The following is a 21388-nucleotide window of genomic DNA, read 5'->3' as shown; positions in this document are numbered from 1 at the left end:
CTTTACTACTGTTATAAGAGAGTTAAGTGGATGCTAATCATTTTTCTGTTCTTCTACCCATGCCTTGTAGTTAATCAGTTTCATGAGTTTCTCGTTTATTTTTCCTGTGTTTCTTCTTAAATGTTCCATGAAGGGGAATTTTACTTTAGATACTCTCTTATATTTTGCTATTCTCACTTTATATCCTAGAAATCACTCTATTTTAGTTTATATAGATGATGCTTTCTTACTATTTTTTTTAAGATTTTATTTATTTATTTGACAGACAGAGATCATAAGTAGGCAAAGAGGTAGGCAAAGAGAGAGAGGGAGAAGCAGGCTCCCCGCTGAGCAGAGAGCCCGATGCAGGACTCGATCCCAGGACCCTGGGCTTAAACCACTGAGTCATCCAGGTGCCCCAGCTTTCTTACTATTTTTTTTAACCCTTGTATACTTCTCCATTATGGTGATTTATCATAGTTCAGCCACACTCTTATGTATGGGTATATAGATTGTTTACCATATTTTGCCTTTATAAGTAGTGATGTAATGAATAACATTGTGCATATGTATTTTCATAATGTTGGAGGTGTATCATTAGGGTAAACATCTAGAAGAGATAGCTCAGTCAAAAGAGAAGGCCATACGTATTTTTTTGGTATGACTAAATTCCCCAGGAGAGTTGTACCAGCTTACATTGTACCGCGAGTGTGTGAGAGTGCTTGTTTTCCCCACAGCCTTGCCAAATTATGTTGTTAGACCTTTTAATTTGTGCCCATTTGATGGGTAAAAATGGTATCACAGTATTATTTAATTTACATTTCTCTTACTATGAGTCAGTTTGAACAATTTTCTGTAAGGAAATTTTAAAGCCCATTTTGATTTTTTTGTGAATTGTCATTGTCTTTTATCCACTTTTTTTCTGTTTTGTCTTTAAATCTCTTACTCTGTTACATATCAATGGATTTCCTAATATTGAACCAATTTTTCATTTCCTAGAATAATGCCTCTTGGTGATGGTGTGTTACTTTCTCAGTGTGGGGGTAAATTCTGTTTGCTAATATTTTACTTCGAGTTTTTGCATTGATGTTTATAAAGGATATTAGCCTACTGTCTAAATCATACTGGATTTTGCCTTCAATATAATAATTTGCTTCATAAAAGTAACTGGGAAGTTTTTCATCATTTTCAGTGCTCTAGAACAATTTATGGAGCATTGGGATTCTCTGATATTTGAAGGTTAGGGAATTTCCCTGTGAAAATTTGGATCTGATACTTTTTCATATTTTTGCTTTTTGTTAATTTTCTTTTTTTCTGTGTAGATTGTTCTCTTTAAGCATTCTGTCTCTGTTGGGATCAATTTTAATAATGTGTGTTTTTCTAGGAAATTATTGATTTCATTTAATTTTTCAAATTTTATCTATATAGAGATCAGTATTTTCTTCTGATTTTGAAATTTCCTTTTCTCTTTGTCTTTTTATTTGCACTAGCTCCCTTTTCTTGATCAGAATAGCTGGTGGTTTGTCTATTGTGTTAGGGTTTTTTGTTTTTTGTTTTTAATTTTCAAGAAATAACTAGTATTTTTGATTATTGATTAGGGCATTTTTCTGTTCTCCACCTCATTTTCTGCTTTTATCTTTATTTCCTTCTTTGTGCTTTCTTTTGGTTTATTTTTTCTTCTGATCTAGACATTGAAATCATATATTTTCTTTCAGTTTTACTGATAAAAGTGTTCAGTGACAAGAATTTTTCTCAACACCTTAAATGCATTTCATTCCTTGATATTTAATGTTTCCATTATCATTTTAAAAATATTGTCTCATTTCAATTTGTATTCAATAAAAATCCATTGTCTTTAAAGATTTTTTTTATTTATTAGGGAGAGAGAGAAAATGCATGAGTTGGGGGTGTATTGGGAGGGGCAGAGGGAGAGGTAGAGGGCGAAGCAGACTCTTTACTGAGCAGGGAGACTGATGGCTGCAGAGCTCTATCCCAGGTCCCCGGGATCATGACCTGAGCTGAAGGCAGACGCTTAACTGACTGAGCCACCTAGGCACCCCTTGATACAGTGTTTTTAACAGAAGAATTTTATTTTCTCTTAATCCTTTCTAGCTTTTTTTGCGTTGAGTTCAGAGAATATTGTTGGAATACTTTTACTTCATGGAACTTACATTTTCTCTGTAACAATACATGACCAGTGTTTGTGAATGTCCCATGGGTGCTTGAGTAAAAGGTACTGTTGGGGTCCGTTATCAAAGGAATGAGACTGAGACAAAGTGAAAGTTATGCAAAGCATTATTCTATGCCAAGCATTAGAAGTTAGACTGACCGGCCAGGGGAATGAGACTGAAACAAATTGAAAGTTATGCAAAAAGCTTTATTCTATGCCAAGCATTAGGAGTCAGACTGACCAACCAGGGCCTCCTCCAAAGATCCAGATCCAGATTTGCCCTGTCTGGATCTCACAGGCTGGTTTTATAGGGCATAACCGCAGACCCAAGGTACGTGGCTTCTATTGTTAAGGCGTTTACTGCCGGAATCGATACCTGGAACCAATACCAGGAACTATGGGGGCGTTTATTCCCGGCATGAAGTCCGTGGATATAAAGAACAGTATGGCTACCTAGGCAATATGGAGTCGCTCTGGCTAAGCAGGCCCTAATAGTTAAATAGGTTTTAACGTTAAATTGGCCCTAACAGGTACATTCTTGGTTATCAGGTATAGAGTTGATATATATCGATAAGATCTGCATTATTTAATTATTGTTTAGGTCTTTGATCTCCTTTTTTTCTTTTTTTTTTTTTTTGTGATGTATTCAAGTTTTCTATTAGTGGGTTTTCCCCTATATTTCTGCCTCCCTTGTAGTTTTTGTTTCAAAATGGTGGCTGCTGTTTAATTTGGTATGTCAGTATTTGTAAGTGTTGTACCCTTGTTGTGAATTGTGGCATGTGATATTAAAAGATGCCCTTCGTCATAATGGTTAATGATTTTTGACTGGTGTCTTTTGTTTATTCTATATTTTTAGCCTTTCTAAATTACTAGTTTTGATATCTGTGTATAGCCTGTTTTGGGCCCTGCTTTGTGACTCAAATTGAAAATCCTTTTCTTATAATAGGTGAGTATGATCCATTGATGTATATTGGTAAGACTAATGTTTTGTCTCAGCTCTATCGTAGTATTTTTTTTTTTTAAGATTTTATTTATTTATTTGACAGAGATCACAAGTAGGCAGAGAGGCAAGCCAGGGTGGGGAGTGCGGGGAGCAGGCTCCCCACTGAACAGAGAGCCCGATGCGGGGCTGGATCCCAGGACGTTGGGATCATGATCTGAGCTGAAGGTAGAGGCTTTAACCCACTGAGCCACCCAGGCGCCCCTCTATTGTGGTATTTTATAAATATGTATATTTGCTATGTTTCTTTTTTTCTGAGATATTCTTTGCTCCTTAAACACTTTTTTTGTTGTTGTTGTTTAGGAGATGTTTTTTTCCGCTAGCAATTGTCTTTTTAATGTTTTTAAAAACAGAAAAATGCTCCTAGTCCCTTTTTAATGCTTTAATCTTTCCCTCTCACATTTCTGTTTTTGTGGATATCCTTTAATCCCCGTCTTTTGCCTAAGTAACAACATGACTTCATTATCCTTTCTTTTCTGCTAGCTTCTATTTGTGTTATTTTTTACTTTTTATTGTTTATAATGTATTTGTCTTAGCTATCTTCCATTCATACCTGCCAGTTGTGTTTTTATCTTAAATCTACACTTTAATGTTTTAAATGCTCATCATCAATCTTTTTTGCTGAAGTTTTTCCACTTATCTCTTGGCTCATCAAAAGATTCCTTAAGAAAAGGCTCATGGGTGCAGAATTCCTTTAGTAGGTCTAGGCTTGGTACTTAAAGGACAGCTTAGATGGGTATAAATTCATTAGTTTACAATTTTTACTTACTGATATTCTTTCTTTTTTTATTATAAAATGCTATTTCATTATTATCTTCTTTGTGTGTTTTATGAAAATTCTTTTTTTTAATTAAAAATTTTTATTTACCTTTAAGTTGTTTAACATATAGTGTATTATTAGGTTCCTGGTGGAGTTTAGTGATTCATCAGTTACATATAACACCCAGTGCTCATTACAACAAGTGCCCTTCTTAATGCCCATCACCCATTTAGCCCATCCCTACCCACCTCCCCTCCAGCAACCCTTAATTTGTTTCCTATAGTTAAGAGTCTCTTGGGGGCACCTGAGTGGCTCAGACCATTAAGTGTTTGCCTATGGCTCAGATAATGATTCCCAGGGTCCTGGGATTGAGCCCTGTGTTGGGCTCCCTGCTCAATGGGGAGCCTGCTGCTTCCTCTCCCTCTGCCACTGCTCCCCTCCCCAGCTTGTGCCTGCTTGCTCTCTCTCAAATGAGTAAGTAAAATTAAATTAAAAAAAAAAAAAAGTCTCTTATGGTTTGCTTCTCTGATTTCACCTTGTTTTATTTTTCCTTACTTTCTCCTATGTTCATCTGATTTTTTTCTTAAATTCCATCCATTAGTGAAATCATGATATTTGTCTTTCTCTGACTTACTTTTTTTTTTTTTTTAAGATTTTATTTATTTATTTGACACACAGAGGTTGCAAGTAGGCAGAGAGGCAGGCAGGGCGGGGGGGAAGCAGGCTCCCTGCTGAGCAGAGAGCCCGATGCGGGACTCGATCCCAGGACCCTGAGATCATGACCTGAGCCGAAGGCAGAGGCTTAACCCACTGAGCCACCCAGGCACTCTATGACTGATTTATTTTGCTTAACATAATACCCTCTAGTTCTATCCACGTTATTGTGAATGGCAGGATTTCATACTTTTTGATGTCAGAGCAATATTCCATTGTATATATATGCACCACGTCTCCTTTATCCATTCTTCTGTTGATGGACATCTGGGCTATTTCCATTTTTTGGTAGTTGTGGACATTTCTGTTATAAACATTGAGGTGCATGTGCCTCTTTGAATCACTCTTTTTGTCATCCTTTGGATAAATACGTAGTAGTGCAGTTGCTGGCTCATAGGGTAGTTCTATTTTTAACTTTTTGAGGAATCTCCATACTGTTTTTCCAGAGTGGCTGCACCAGTTTGCCTTGTTTGGCCTTGTAAGTTGTGAGCCTGTAGACCTTGATGACTTTTCAACCTAGGAACTTAACAGTTTTAGTAGGGTATGCCCTGGAGTTTGTTCATTTGTTTATTTTTTGAATGGCTAATTTTCCCAGGTACCCAATAGGCTCTTTCATTTTGTAGATTCAAGATTTTTTTAAAAATAATTTTAAACACCCTGTTGTTTGTTTTTCTTCTAATATGTTACCTTTTTCTTTGCCTGTCTTCCATTTCTACTACTTTCTCTTTGGTCTTTATACTTTTTTCTTTATATCCCTTTTATTCTCTATTTTGGTTCCCTGAATTTCCTTAATACCCTTTATAAGATACTCATTTGTGTCTGTTTTCTCTTGGGTATTTTATAATTTATTCCTGTCTGAAATAATATCTTTTTTCTTCCATTATATCTTCTCAGTTTAGTCCATTTGCTTCTCAGACCTTTCTTTTATTTGTCCATGTCTGTTCTTAGTTTTGGGATTTCTGACTCAAGATGGCTTTTGTACCCACAGGTTCTTGTTTGAATATATTTCTTCCATCTGGAGTGTTGCTAACTAATATTCTTGTGCTTCATGGTAGTTTTGTTGCAGGAAACTTTCCTCTTTTAATGTGTGGTGGATTTTCTGACAACCCTTCTCCCCCATACCTTGATAAGAATTTGTTCATTTTTTCCTGTTCTCTTTTTATGGGTTTGGGGTGTTTAATTGAATTCCTAGATCATTGGCTCCCTCTTCTGTCAGCATAGCAAAATCCAAATACTTGAGTGTATTATTTGTCTTGATGGTAGGAGAAGGTTGTTCTCAGAATTTTGTCTCTCTCATGGTATCCTGAATTTTCTCTTTATGCTTCTTTCTCCCTTCACTATCCAGTAGCCAAAGGACATTTCTCTCTTCCTTTTGTCTGATTTCTCCCATAGAAGCTGGAGGTCTCAAATACTGGTCCTACAAATTATCTTCTCTTAAACTCTCTTCCCTCTTCGCTCTCATCTCTTGGATACTTTTTGAGTATCCAAAACCCATACTTTTTGAGTATTTGAAATGTAGGGTGGTCATAGTCTTTTTTAGATCAGTCTTAGGATCATCGCTAACGTCCTAGTTTTTTCATGGTTCTTCAACAGCCTGCTTTTGCTTGCAACAAAGCCTTGTGGCAGAGCAGAGGTGGGCCAGGAGCCTGGGAGATCCTTTGATGGGATTAGGTGTTTTTTTCTTATTTTTATTTATAGTTGTTGTGAATTTGGGGCATTTTCAATCTGCAGGTTATCCTGAGGGTATGATTTGTATGAGCTTTGTTTGTTCTTCTGGTTGTTCTGTGTTGTTTCTGGAGGAAATAAGGAGAAATGGGGAATTCAGTAATTTCCATTGTCTCTAGCAATCCAGGAGTTCCTAAAGCTAGATGTTGTAAAAGTACATTTTCCCCCCTTACTTGGGGGTTTGTTTTGTGTTTTGATGTCATGTTACCTCCTTTAATATACACAGTTGTGTAGGTAATATTATTTCCATTTTACAGATGGGAAAGTTGAAGTCCTGCAAGATTTAATGACTTCAGAGAGATTTACCCAGTGAGAATGCGGTTGATAATCAGATCTAAAGTCCTATGAGGCCCCACTCTTGCTCTTTTTACTACATCATATTATCTCTTTAGTTAATTGAACTCACAAAACCCAACACATATTATTGAATATTAATATAAATAATTTTTTCATCTGTTCCTTGTGTCTTCTCTTATCCTCTTGCCCACTTAAAGTTTTTAGTAGCCACTTTTATACTGGTGGCTACTCCTTGACTTTCAAAGATGCATCCTCCTTGCTCTAAAAGAGATCATGTATGTTAAGTGCTGTCCCAAGGGAGACTGAACAGTATTGTTTTGGTTGCCTTTTTTTTTTTTTAAGATTTATTTATTTATTTATTTGACAGAGAGAGATCACAAGTAGGCAGAGAGGCAGGCAGAGAGAGAGAGGAGGAAGCAGGCTCCCCGCTGAGCAGAGAGCCCGATGCAGGGCTCGATCCCAGGACCCTGAGATCATGACCTGAGCCGAAGGCAGCGGCTTAACCCACTGAGCCACCCAGGCGCCCCTTGTTTTGGTTGCTTTTATCGTAATAGTCTACCCTTCACTCTACCTCCCCCTGAAACATACCATCATTTCCCTCTTAGCCCACTTTCACTTATGGGCGGACCTGGGCACATTCATTGTGCTTTCATTCTCCACCACCGAGATGAAACTATTCCTGTGCTGGGACTATAAAAACCCCTAGCTTCATGTAAATGATGGTCCCTAGTACAGAGTTGGCAATAACTTTTGGCAGCCTCCTTTCAGGAGTAGGGTGTTATATTGTCTGTAGTTTCCTTTAAAGTAATTTAATCTGCACCTTAGGGGTGCTTAGTTAACATTTCTGAAGTACCTTAATCAGGAATCCACACTTCTGGGGTAGTTAGTTAACATTTGAAAGACCCTAATCAAGATTCTATACTCCAGGGGCAACCCGTGCATCAGAGACTGCTCTCTCATCTGTACCAGTGGGTGCATTAATTAGAATAAAAGATGTTAGAGGTAATTTTTCATTGGTGAGATGAATGGTATTTAAGATAAATAGTTGACCAGGTATCTCCACTGGGATGTGGATGGAAGATAAGGATTTGATGAGACCAGAAGCGTCTGTAGGTGTAGAGCTTGATTTGGTCCTGTGCTTGTAGCCCTCCGTGGAGGACTTTGTCGGCTCATCTAGCCAGTGGTGTGTGTGAAGTCTCTGTAACACCCCGTGGGCTAGATCTTGCCTGCCTCGGCCTGCTTCTCCACACAGACATAGTTGGACACATATTCTGGCTCCATTCCTTTTTTCTGTTGCTTGTCCACAGAGATGTTACTCTCAGTTTTGAATCAGACTATTTCTTCATAACTTCTTAGTTTCTATTTTGTGTATAACTGTCTTGAGATTGGGTATCTCAACTATGAATTTTTTTTTTTTAAGATTTTATTTATTTATTTGACAGAGAGAGATCACAAGTAGGCAGAGAGGCAGGCAGAGAGAGAGGGAAGCAGGCTCCTCGCAGAGCAGGGAGCCTGATGCGGGGCTCGATCCCAGGACCCTGAGATCATGACCTGAGCCGAAGGCAGAGGCTTTAACCCACTGAGCCACCCAGGCGCCCCTCAACTATGAATTTATAGTGCCATTTTGACCAGAATTACTGTTAAGTGCTAACTTTCTTATTTTCTATTTGAGAGCATTCTCATTCTACTGAGGCGAGATTCCTGCCCGTGGGGGCAGTTTGTGAGTATCTAATTCTCTTGGTACTTTATTGGGTTAAGTAGGCTTGGTGAGTTTTTTGAAGTTTCCTTTTTATATTGAATTTATATTGAATTCTGTTCAATAGTGACACAGTTCCCCTGTTATATAGACATAATGTTCTTGAATATAACATGTAAATGAAGTTATGTATGTAGGTCGAAATCAGATCTGCCGTATCTGTATACTTTAGTTACCATGCACAGCATAAAGCATGACATTTACTGGGAGTTTCTGTGGTAAACACTACCGTTATCTCTTACAATTTAACATGTACAAATCTTAAGTTAAATAATGAAGCTTATTGAGTACAAAGTTAAAGTGTATCACCAGGGTTCTTGTGCAGATTTGATGACATGTGTATATAGCCATGGTGCATGTTACTCATATTTTCTTACCAAACATACCAAGAAAAGAAAGCAGTTACAGACTAGTCTCGTTGCTTTCTGTACTCACTGGGAAACAAAAGGTAGTTTTCTTTTATAGAAGACTTACCTGCTTAAATGGATTATTCACTTTCTCTGTTATTTTTAAAATGGGCTATCTGTAATTTAGGTGCACAGAATTGGTTATAGGCCATGGAACTAGAGATGTATAGATTTACTCTAAGTTGATAGAATCATGGAATTGTGGAGCTTGGGAGGACTGGAGATAGCATCCAGGTAATTGTTTCATGAGTCCCAAAGTGTCGTTGTTAAACCTTCATGAATCCATGCTTAGCCTCAAACCACTTAAGCATGTATACCTACACATCCGTATCTTCTTCCTTCCTTCCCTGTCTATGCGTGTGATAAGGAACAGTTGGGGCCAATAGGATTTTAGTAGTAATAGTGGGGAGGAACATGAAAATCTTAGTATTTAGCACTGTTCTGCCACTGAGGATCTTCAAAAGCAGGTTCAGGAAATCCTCACTTGATAAGTCTCTTCAGAGCAAAAAGATCAGAGAGAACTGGGTGAGAGAGTATAGTATTTCTAATTATAAAGTGTTCTTAAACCTGCACTTTGAGTACTATATCACTGTGGATACAAGGGAATGAATGGTTTGGTGTTAAGTTGTTTGGAAGTATGTACATTTTGTTCTGATTGTGGTGGGAGGCCCGTACTGAATTTCAGCTATATTATTTTTGTACAAGAATTTTTCCATAAAGCACCAATAATTCTATCTGACCTCACCGTGATTATTGGACTAGTCTTCATGGTTGATTATATTATCCTTTTAAATTGCCTTTTAATTTTCAGCTGATGTAAGTGAAATAGGTAATATAAATTAATTAATATTGGATCTGTTCACTGTTTATGCTCTAGGAGATTTTAGGAGACAAACAAAGATAAGGTTCGAAACAGATGTGCCATTTGAGGCTCTGGCATCTTATTATTCATACCTTGCTTATTTGTTATTTTTTAATAGGCTCTCTATCATATTAGTGCACATATAAGTAGCTATATGCCACACCATCTAGGGGCTCATGGATCTTAACTACATTTTTCTCCTCACCCGTCACTCTTGTGGCAGGTGCTTGTGACACACAGGTGGCCCCTTGCTTGTCTGTTTGTGACTCATATGTGCTCTTTTGTGAAGATCATTTTCTCTCGGCTAAATTTCCATTACTTTTTTCCCTGCCTGAAGCTCTGCTTATAGTTGTGCTTCATTCCAGCTGCGCCCCGCCCCCCAACCTGCAACATGCTGAATTTAGATGGCTCCTCGGCTGCTAAGTATTTCTCTCTTCTTGCTGCCGGGATTGGTTTTGCAGGATGGAGGAAGTCTGTGGCCTGAGGGGTCCAGTTCTTAATGTATAAAACAAAACCAGTAACTAAAACGTCAATTTTTGGAATGTCACATTTGGAAATATCAATGCCTTATGTTTTGTTTGTTTGTGGTTTGGGTTTTTTTTTTTTTTGCCATCAAAATTGTAATCTTCACAGGCTTACATCACCTTGGTTCTACTCCCGCTTTACTAGTCTTAAAAATTTTTTTTTTAAAGATTTTATTTATTTATTTGACAGACAGAGATCACAAGCAGGCAGAGAGGCAGGCAGAGAGAGAGAGAGGGAAGCAGGCTCCTCGCTGAGCAGAGAGCCCGATGCGGGGCTCGATCCCAGGATCCTGAGATCATGACCCGAGCTGAAGGCAGAGGCTTAACCCACTGAGCCACCCAGGCGCCCCTAGTCTTAAAATTTTTTAAATGAAATACCACCTCATCAAATGTCCTCTGTGTTGCAAAGAAAATCCTAGGAATTTGGTTCTTCTTGCTGTGCTTCTGTCTCTCCACATGGTTTTCAGCCTCGTGGATAAATATGAAGAGGACGTCTTCAATGAAAACAAGCTTGTTGAAGTAATTATATCCTGCATGTCCTTAAATGCTTTTGGTTCATATTGAAGTGCATTTTACGAGTTGGGAACATGAATAGAAGGGATTGAAGAGAATAGCGTGCGTATCATCTGAAGTAGGGGTTTTGGAGACTCTATGCAGTGGTCACATGGATTTGCTGCCTGTAGTGGGATATTTTCGTTCTTCCCTAATCAGTAGGTTACAGTGTATTCCAGTGGTGCTGAACAACGTGGAGTGGACTCATAGTGTCATTGAGCTTGACTCCCCTAAAGAAGAAGGTATGCAGTCTTTCAGGATATCACATATTTTAAAAACCTGTCAGTTGTTTTGAAGAATAGAGAGGGAAGGATAGGGAAGACTTTAACTGTTAGGGTCCATCTTCTGGCTTTTACTCACTTTCGCCTTATTCTATCTAAACCCAACCATTGTTAAAACGAGAGAATTATTTTTGGGTATTTTGGGGCACATATTTGTGTGTATGTGTGTTAGTCGGAAGGGAGGGCCTGTGGTTTTCAGTCAGTAATGGAGGTCTCAGATCCCCATCGCTCACTCTCCCCAGCTCCTCACTGGGGGGTAAGAACCACTGTGCTAGGCTGCCCTCTTCCTCCCAAAGCCTGTAGATCTATGGAGACTTTTGACATATAAAATTATTTCTCAGAAAACTAACATGAATTTGCAAGACCAATTTTCAGTAGAGTGTGTTGGTAGACCTCTGTTTAGAGAAAAGTAGAAGGTGGTTCTTTTGTGTGTATGAAAAGTCTTCATTTCTCTTTTCCTCAGAGTCGTGTCTCACTTTGCACATACCGTTCTTCAGTTTTCTTCATCTATTGTTATTTGTTTAAACTAATTTACCTTATTTAACTTACCTCTTTTTATCAAGTTACTTATCTTTTGTAAGTATTAAATAAGAGTTTTGAGACTGGCTCTCAGGAATTCTCCTGTAGCACCAAGTATGGCATTTTATCAACAGCAAGTGCTTAATAAATGCATGAACGGGCTGGCTCATTGTAGAAGTGGCTGTCCGTGGAAAACTTTCTGTGGAGATTTCCTTGTTTTTAATGGCTTCCACCTCTTATTTTAACTGATGGCTAGGATTTGAGGAATGTAACTGTTACTTTGTGATTCTTAGTCACTCTGTGAATATAATTTTGGGGGGATATATATTTTTTTAAACTTTTTATTTTTCAGTGTTCCAAGATTCATTGTTTATGTACCACACCCAGTGCTCCATGCAGTACGTGCCCTCCTTGATACCCACCACCAGGCTCGCCCATCCCCCCACCCTCCAAAACCTCCCCTCCCCTCCAAAACCCTCAGTTTGTTTCTCAGAGTCCACAGTCTCTCATGGTTTGTTTCCCCCTTGAAAAGTCTTCTCTAATTCCTTTAAGGCAGTAATCAAAGCTGTGATCCCATTTATTCAATGGGTTCTGTTTTTGAATCTTATAATGGAACCTTTTTCTTTTCTTTTTTTTTCTTTTTTTCTTTTTTTTCCAGCAAGGGAAATGAACCTGCAGGACATCAAAGAGGATTTGGAATCGGATCCAGAGGAGAACAGCACCCTTTTTATGGGCATCCTCATCAAGGGACTGGCCAAACTGAAGAAGATTCCAGAGACCGTTAAGGCAATCAAAGAACGCTTGGAGCAGGAGCTACAGCAAATTGTGAAGAGGTCTACAACCCAGGTAGCAGACAGTGGCTATCAGAGAGGAGAGAACCTCACTGTGGAGAACCAACCAAGGTAAATGGGCATGCAGTTTGTAGTTTGGAGAATTCTGCATTTTCTAGGATGGGGGCTAGGTGAACAAGCTTCTGTTGATGTTATTTCTTGAGCTTGGGGTACTAGAGCCCATACAAACTCAGATTGGTGAAAATTGCTGAATAGGCATTATTGGGTTGAAAAGTTTTAAAGCATATCGTTCATACTCAAATAAAAAAAATGTAATTATTGAATATTAAGTACTAAGCATCATTCAAGGCATTTATGTATATTATTTAATTTACTCCCACCACCACTTTATGAGCTACTTATTAGTGTCTACATTTTTTTTTTTAAAGATTTTATTTATTTATTTGACAGAGAGAAATCACAAGCAGGCAGAGAGGCAGGCAGAGAGAGAGGAGGAAGCAGGCTCCCTGCTGAGCAGAAAGCCCGATGCGGGGCTTGAACCCAGGACCTGGGATCATGACCTGAGCCGAAGGCAGCGGCTTAACCCATTGAGCCACCCAGGCACCCCCTAGTGTCTACATTTTACAATTAGGGAAACTGGGGCTCAGAAACTAATAATTAGTTCAAGGTCACAGATGAAGTGGCTGGCCTTGGAGTTGAATGCATCTCTGTGGTCATTCCTCTGTCCTCAGCTTTCTCCTTTGATGTGTGGTGATATTTGCGAATAAGGCAAATAGGCTTCAGGAATACTTGTATCTATTTAAAATAGCTTATAGGATTTGGATTTCGTAATTCTTGTTTCATAAGGGGAAACTGAAATTGTACTACAGTCCCAACTCTGTCTTAACTCAAACACTGAGAGATCATGTCTGCCAAACCAGAATTCAGGGCATAATAGACTAATATCACTTGACCGTGGGACAAGATATTTGAAATGGACTTTTCTAGAAAATCCAAGATATACCCTACACAGGTCTCTGTTCCTCCCCACCTCCTTCTTTGCTGTTACCCTCCCCCAACCCTCCATGCTTATCAGGGCAGGGATTTGTCACAGTGGAGGGGCAGGGAGAGACCACGAAGCTACAGTTTCATGTAGGGGCAGAGGGCAGAGTGGAGCAGGTCTTCTCTCAAATGATGTCAGTTCTTGGGAGGTGCCAGACAGTATGTGGAGGGGATCATAGTCTCGTGGACCTGTTGTTAAGGGAATTTTACTCTTTGTATATAGGACTAAGTTTGTTTTTTGTTTTTTTAAAGCAAATAACAAATTTAAGGAGAAAGAAGAGCTTACTTAGAATTTCTCAGACTTTAAATATTTTAGAAAAATTAATGTGTTCTATTTGTATTTTCTATATTCTTTGATGTATCTAAATACCTAAATAACATTGATTTTGATTATTCCTTAAAGCTCTTCAGAAGTTAATTCCCTTGAACTTCATTCAAAAGTGCAGTTGGTATGGGGCGCCTGGGGGGCTCAGTCGGTTGAGTGTCTGGCTCTTGGTTTCGGCTCGGGTGGTGATCTCATAGGTCGTGGAATCGAGGTGTGCATCGGACTTCGCAGTCAGCGGGGAGTCTGCTTGAGGGTTTTCTCCCTCTACTCCTCCCCTCACTCGGTCTCTCAATAACTAAGTCTTTTTTTAAAAAAAAAGTGCAGTTGGTGAAGAAACCGTCTTCCACCCATCTCCTGCCATAGACCATTTCAAAGCATGTGTTTTGATGGGTTTCGGAGTCAGGCAGACCTGCTTTTGAATGCCAGCTCTATAATCTGAAGAAAATAATCCCCATTTTATAGGATTGCTTGCCCTAGGTGAGGTCACGTGATTAGAGTTTGGTAGAGCAGCGCCAGGAAGAACTATGACATGCCTAGGTATATATGAACACACGCGTTTATTTATTCTTGCTTCCTTCCTGAACTGCCGTGTTCTTTGATCACTCACATTGTGATCCAGAGAGGCTGGGGAATGGTTCTAAATTGAACTTTGCTTTTCTTCTTTCTTTGCCTGGTGCCTGGATTTCTGTGAAGACCTTTTGCCTCCTTACTAATGAACACTCCAAAATTCTGGCTTGCTATTTGCCCTGTTGCTGCGAGTCCCTAGATGAATACACTGAACTTTCATAGGGAAATAACATGACTATAGTGTATATTGGAAATAGAACGAAAGGGCACGGATCAATAACTTTTCTGCAAATCTCATTACAGTACCCTTAAAAGCAATGTGTCTTTCATAGGATTTTGACCCCTTCCTCTTCCATTCCCTAAGCCCCTTCCAGTATTCACAAGTGGAAATTACAGCTGTAGAAGTAGAAATTCAGCATACTGCCCCAGGAAATAATAAATGTTTCCTCTGTGAGGAATGAGTTAGCAGAAGGGTTCCCCACCGCCCCCCTCCTTTAAGTTTTTTTGTTGTTGTTGGTATTCAGAGCTTTTGTAGGCAGGATATATTGGACATTGGCAAGTGAACAAGCTGCTGGTCTTGGTTTCATGTGTATAACACAGTCCCATTTTATAAAATGTACAAATCTGAAAAATTGAGCCCAAACTACTAAGAGATAAAATAGTTGAGAGAGAACAAATTTTGGGGGTGAGCCTCTCTTCTTGAGTCTTAGGCTGGGATTCCAAATGACCGATAATTTTGAGCTAGTCTGTGGTGGCTCTTTGCTTGCAGGTGCCTTAAAATTCACAGATTAATGACCTTGAAAATGTCATTCAAAAGTGATTGGCCTTGTTGCTTCTGGAAGCTGAAAATTTTAGAAGGGATATTGTCAGATTATCCCTTGAAGCTTGCATGGTATTTTATGTTCATCAAACTGTACCGGGATGTGTTAGTGGCATTTATTTTAGAAAGAAGTCATAATACTTCATATTATTTACAATACAAGAAATCTTATGTGAAAGTACAAGAATCTGGTTTTCTTAAAGTTGGAATGTAGGTAAAAAGAACCATAAATCCTTTTTTACCCCCAGTATGCACATTCTTTCCCTCACCCCCAGTGAATTAACCTCTTCCAGATCATTAGCATATAAATGCTACTCTGAGGCAAGATACCAGTACTATAACTTTCCTTAAAAGTTTTATTGTTCAGCATTATCTTATTAAATATAGTCTGGTTGTGATGCATTGCAGGCCTGTTTTCATTTGTCTTTATGTAAAGAGAATTAATGTGGTGTGCTGTTTTGCTAGAAAAGAAGGAGGAACCAGGCTAGTGAATTGTTATGCTTCACTTCCTGCAGAGTCAGAGTATTTCCACAGCCAGTTTTTAAAAATCACTTTGGTGAACCACTTATTTTTTGACACTGGGCCCCCCCTCCCCCAACTATCTGTTGTCTATTTATTGGAGAGATAGTCTTTCTGTTCATTTATAATCTATGAATATAAACCTCTGCTTACTATTAAAGAAAAATATTCAATTCCTGTTGCCAACTCGCTATAAATATAAGAGCAACATGTGCTTTGCTAATCTCCCAGAACCTCCTGCTACCCATAATTTCCTCCAAAAGACAGGCAGTGTCTTCAGTTTCAGATGGCTCATGTGGTCTGTGGTCTGGGCAGCTCATTACCCATTTCTTCCTCTCCTGCTGTGTAATTACTGCTTCTTTCCCAAAATCTAGCCCGTGAGCATTTCATAGCATTTTTGTTTCCAAGAAGCTGGAAGAAGTTCTTTAATAATTAACAAATAGGAAAAGCGTGAGGAAGAGGTAAAAGAAACAAAATCCTCTCAAGGTTCAATGTCAAGAATATGGAGGAGAGGAAGATGGGAGAAAAGAGAGTGGTTGGCATGTGTGAGGCACCTCTTCCATCTATTTAAAAATGGCCCCGTTTAAACTTGGAGGCAGCAAATCATTGCAGGGGGAGGTGCTGGAGGGCTGCTCAGCTTTGGTAAAACTGCTGGTCTTGAAGAGGGCAGAAGGGGTTGAATGAGTTGAAGCTATGGCTGCTATGGAAACCCGTTTTCCTTTTGGAAAGAGATCCTTTTGCCATGTTCCTTCGTCTTGGTTAAGAATGCAGGAAGATGAAGCGTCTGATCTAAAAGGCAGAGAACATTACATGTTCTGTGCCCACTGGGATAGTAAAGATTTGTGGAAAACACAGGAAAGAAATACGCTTTAATGCTGAAAGTAGTTGTATTTGGATAACGTTGTAGATTTTTCTTCCCTCTCTATTTTGTAACTGTTATTAAATTCTAGTGAAAAATAAATTAATTATTTAAGAGTTAAAGTACTAAAGTTACTTTAATCAGAAGAAATCATTGAAAATGAAAATGCCTAATGAGGGTATCAGTATGGAAACATGTAATTAATACCTGTTTGGAGACCAACAGGATCTGGACCATTAGATTACCTTCTATGTTGTGTGTGTGTGTGTGTGTGTGTGTGTGTGTGTGTGTGTGTGTGTCTGTTTGTGTTTGGTTATCTTCTGACTGCTCCTAGAATGGAAGCATTGAAAGAGAATGAGTTTGCTTTGCTCAGCACCCTGTCCTCAGAATGTAGCGCAGTGCCCACCTGACCCAATATTTGTTGAATGAAGGAATGAATTCCTACATATGTTGAATATCTATTGTGAACCAGACACTGGGCTGAAACGTCAAAGAAATAAGTCGTAAGTTTAAAGTCCAGAGTGGGAGGAAAGGCATTAATCGGAGAACTTTTCAATAAGTATATTAGTTTATTATGCTCTTCTTCTTCGTTTTTGAAATGTGAAATTTTCAATAATACAGGGTTTAAATGTTTATTTCCTTTTCAGTGAACTATCTACTTTTCTGTTTTTTTTTATTGATTTGTGAGAACTCTCTATTATGAAAATTATAATTTTCATTGTTGTTTGGGATTTATTTCATAATTTCCCCTCAATTCTTCTCTTTTGACTTTGTTTATGGTCTACGGTCATACCACTGTGACACACTTGGTCATGGATTTTTTTTAGACCTGTGGCTGGAGTCAGGCATATGAGTCTTTTTCAAATAAGTAGCATTTCCTTCCATTTTTTTCTTTTTCTATTAGTTACTCTTCTCCTAAGTCTCTGAAATGTAGTATTTTGTGGGATTGGTCATTTTATTGGACAGAAAAGTCATTTAGGAGCAGCTTTGAAGCAAGGTCAAGCATTTGTCCTTGTGGCTTTGTGTAGCCATTCCCAGCCACTGCATGTAGCACCTGGACATGCTCGGAATCAGGAGGGCCTTGATGTAATTTAGAGGAGTCGTTAATTCGAATCAAAGCAAGCGGGAAGCAAGTAAATTTAACTTCAGTGATTATGATATCATTTGATTAAATCTTTACTTTTGATTACACATATCAGTGAGAACATGCTTTAAATATACTCAACTGTTAAATATTGAAGGGTATGAATAGGATGAACCAACGACATACAGAGGAAATTCCACTATTCTTCAACTAGAGCATATCCCCTGCAGCTTTACTGCAGTATTTTTAGAACAAATGAAAAGAGTTAATTCTTTACATGTAGGACTTAATATACCAATTGTTAACTAAAACATAAAATTTATTACCATGGAAGGTAGTACTGGTTCCAAATCTATGTATGTTCTAGTAAGACTTAATAAATAAATTGGTCATAGCTTTGTAACATATCAGGTCATTAGTAATGTGAGTAATGTTCTTCACTTTCTTGTAAGCATGAAATTGGACAGCTATCTTTCCGATTGTGTATTGTTCTTGGGTGATGATCTTCAGAGCAAGGGTGTTTGGCTAAATGGGACGGGTCTTAATATGGGATTGCTTAAATATTTATATCTGTCAGGGTAAAAATAAAAGCAAACAACCACCACCAACAAAACCTGCCTTTGAATTCTCTTGTTTTCCATGGTATTACAGATTCGAATTAGAGATCATATGAGTTAAAGGACTGGCGGATAAAATCTATTTCATGGTTTATTGATCATGTTTAGGCGTCTGGGCCCCCTACTCTACCTGCAGGTGGTGGGAGCTACCTTAGGCCCTGTTTTCTGTACACTTGTTGGTGTTAGATGAAGAGGTATTCCACATTCAAACTGACATGAGGTCTTCCATTGCAATAACACAAATAAAACCCTTGTGTCAAGTGACAGCTTTCCCTTGCTGATGTTTACGGTCATGTCAGATGGGATTAAAGCATCGTCTTGAGTCTCTTAGGCTGTATTTCGTACCTTAGAGGCTCTTCTGACTCCTGGCCCATTTCATTACCATCGTCTCTAATCAGACTGGACTATGAGTTCGTAAGTGGGGACTTAACTTTGTGTTTTTGCAGCCTGACCTAGGGCTGGACACATACTGAATTGCCCAAGAATGTTAATGAATAAGAAAAAGATGCTAAGAAGACAATTTTTTAATAAGAGGAAGTGAATTAAAAAAAAAAAAATCTCTGCACCAGGAGTGGGGTCTAAAGAGCAGCACCAATGCCATTTGGAAGGTGGAGGTGGAGGGCGATTGAAGTGGAGTGTCTGGGGGCAGGGCCCGCCGGAGGCTATGCCTTAGGCAATTCACGTGCTTGTCAGAGCTTGAGAACACTCTTTACAACATCTCAGACATCACAGAGTTTTCTGCTTTTGTAGTAATTATGCTTTGTCATCTGATACCTCAGCTTAGCGGCCCTCACCACTGGCCTCATCAGAGGTGGGGGGTTATTAATCCCAGATTTACTCAGGGAAATGTGAAAGCCAAAATAATTTGACAGTTCACAAAGCTTGATGGTGGCAGAATTAAGAGTAGAAGTAGTCTCTTTCTGTCAGGGAGTTTGCCTTCTGTCTTCTATGAAATTGACACTCCCAGTTCTTTTCCTGGGCCTGCTTTTGTTTTTCCACGGGAGAAAGGCCGTATCTGCACTGACACATCCATTCTCCCACCCACACCCCCTGTTGTGATTGATGACAGGCCTCTCAGAGATAGCTGGACATGTTAAAAAGTGTGATCAGCAGCCACAGAGTAAATGGATCTTAATTAGCTCACCTGAGAATTAAACTGATGACTTAGATACCTAAGCCATTACCCCCTAGGGACCTGGCACATTCTTGTACTAAAAATATGCATCTAACATCTTTAGTTATCTCTGAGCAGTAGATTTATGGATACTTTTTCTAATGTTCCGCTATGATGATTTATTTATTATTTTGGCATGGGGGAGAGGAATTCTGCCCCCCCCCCAGCTTCAGTGAGGTATTATACTTGATTCACAACATTGCATAAATTTAAGGTGTAGAACATGTTGCTTGGACACCCTTACATATTGCAAAAATGATTGCTGGCATAGCATTATCTAACAACTGCATCACATCAGTTAATTCCCATTTCTTTTTTGCGGTGAGAACTTACGATCTACTCTTAGCAACTTTCAAGTCCATAATATGGTATTAACTCTAGTTACCATGCTATACATTAGCTACCCAGAACTTACACAATTACAGCTGCAAGTTTGTACTATTTGACCAGTTCCCCATTTTCTCCACCCCCAACCCCTGGCAACCATCGTTCTAATCTGTTTCTTTGAGTTTGGCTTTTTTTTTTTTTTTTTTTCCCCACATTCCTCATATGTGAAAACACATAGTATTTGCTAGACTTATTTGCCTTATCCTGATACCCTCAGATTTCATCCATCTTGTCACAAATGACAGGATGTCCCCCTTTCTCCTGGCCAAATCATATTTCATTGTATGTATGTATATAGGTGTGTATGTATATGCGTGTATACACACACATGCATACCACATCTTCTTTATCCGCTTGTCCGTTGATGGACACTTATGTTGTTTTCCAATTTTAGCTCTTGTGAGCAATGCTGAAACAAACATGAGAACTTAGACGTCTTTTTGAGATCCTGTTTTCATTCCCTGTCATTTCCTTTCAATCCCCAGATACGGGATTGCTGGATCATAGGGCAGTTGCATTTTTAATTTGTTGCAGAACCCCCATACTATTTTTAGTAGGGGCTCCACCAATTGATATTGCCAACCAACAGGGCACAAGGATTCCCTCTTCTCCACGTCCTTGCCAATATTTGTTCTTTTGTTGTCATTTGATGATAGGCATTCTGCCAGGTGTGAGGTGGTGTCTCATTTTGGTTTTGATTTGCATTTTCTTGATGATGAGTGATGCTAAGCACTATTTTACGTACCTTTTGGTTTTTTGTATATCTTCCTTGGAAAAATGTCTTATTTAGTTCTCTGCCTATTTTTAAATAGGATTGTGTGTATATGCCTTTTTGTTGTGGTTACTGAGTTGTATGAACTCTTTATAGATTATACATATTAACTCTTTATCAGATATATCGTTTGCAAATATATTTCTTAAAGATTTTATTCGCTTGAGAGAGAGAGAGGGAGAGACTGAGAGAGAGCGTGCCCGCGTGTACAAGCAGGTAGAGAGGCAGAGGGAGTGGGAGAAGCAGACTCCCTACGGAGTGGGGATTCCCAACTTGGGGCTCAATCCCAGGACCCCAAGATCCTTTTCTGAGCCCAAGTCAGATGCCTAACTGACTGAGCCACCCAGATGCCCCTATCATTTGCAAATATATTGTTCCACTCTGTGGGTTGCTTCTCATTTTGTTGGTGGTTTCCTTTGCTGTGCTGAAGCTTTTTAATTTAACGTGGTCCCGCTTGTTTGTTTTTACTTTTGCTGCTTTTGCTTTTGGTGTCAAATCCAAAAAATCATTGCCAAGGCCAATGTCAAGGATCTTACCTCTGTTTTCTTCTAAGAATTTTGTGGTTTCAGGTCTATGGTTGAGTCATTACCCCACTTAGAGTTGACTTCTGTGTATGTGTGAGATCAGGATCCAGCTTCTCTCTTCTCCCTGTGGCTTCCAGGATTCCCAGCACCTTCTGTTGAAGAGGTTATCTGGGAAAGGCTTTGTGAAGAATGATGCTAATTCTTTAATTAAAAGGAAGAAAGCCTGGGTTTGTTTTCTTTTTTTTTTTTATTTTTTTTTATTTTTTTTTTTAAAGATTTTATTTATTTATTTGACAGAGAGAGATCACAAGCAGGCAGAGAGGCAGGTAGAGAGAGAGGAGGAAGCAGGCTCCCTGCTGAGC

At 38.9% G+C, this 21388-nt stretch overlaps 1 protein-coding gene across 1 annotated transcript in view; it reads left to right on the top strand.

Annotated features, from left to right (window-relative positions):
• Positions 1-21388, top strand: part of LOC111151981 (exocyst complex component 4) — a 722606-nt gene that overhangs the window by 73949 nt on the left and 627269 nt on the right. Inside the window, exon 6 of the mRNA XM_022510235.1 lies at positions 12205-12448. Coding sequence (XP_022365943.1) covers positions 12205-12448 — 244 coding nt within the window. The remainder of the gene's footprint in view (positions 1-12204; positions 12449-21388) is intronic.

Source organism: Enhydra lutris, unplaced genomic scaffold (assembly GCF_002288905.1).
Source record: "Enhydra lutris kenyoni isolate GAN:26980312 unplaced genomic scaffold, ASM228890v2 scaffoldscaffold27, whole genome shotgun sequence".
Taxonomy (NCBI): Eukaryota; Metazoa; Chordata; class Mammalia; order Carnivora; family Mustelidae; genus Enhydra; species Enhydra lutris.
This window is presented reverse-complemented; position numbering and strand designations above follow the sequence as displayed.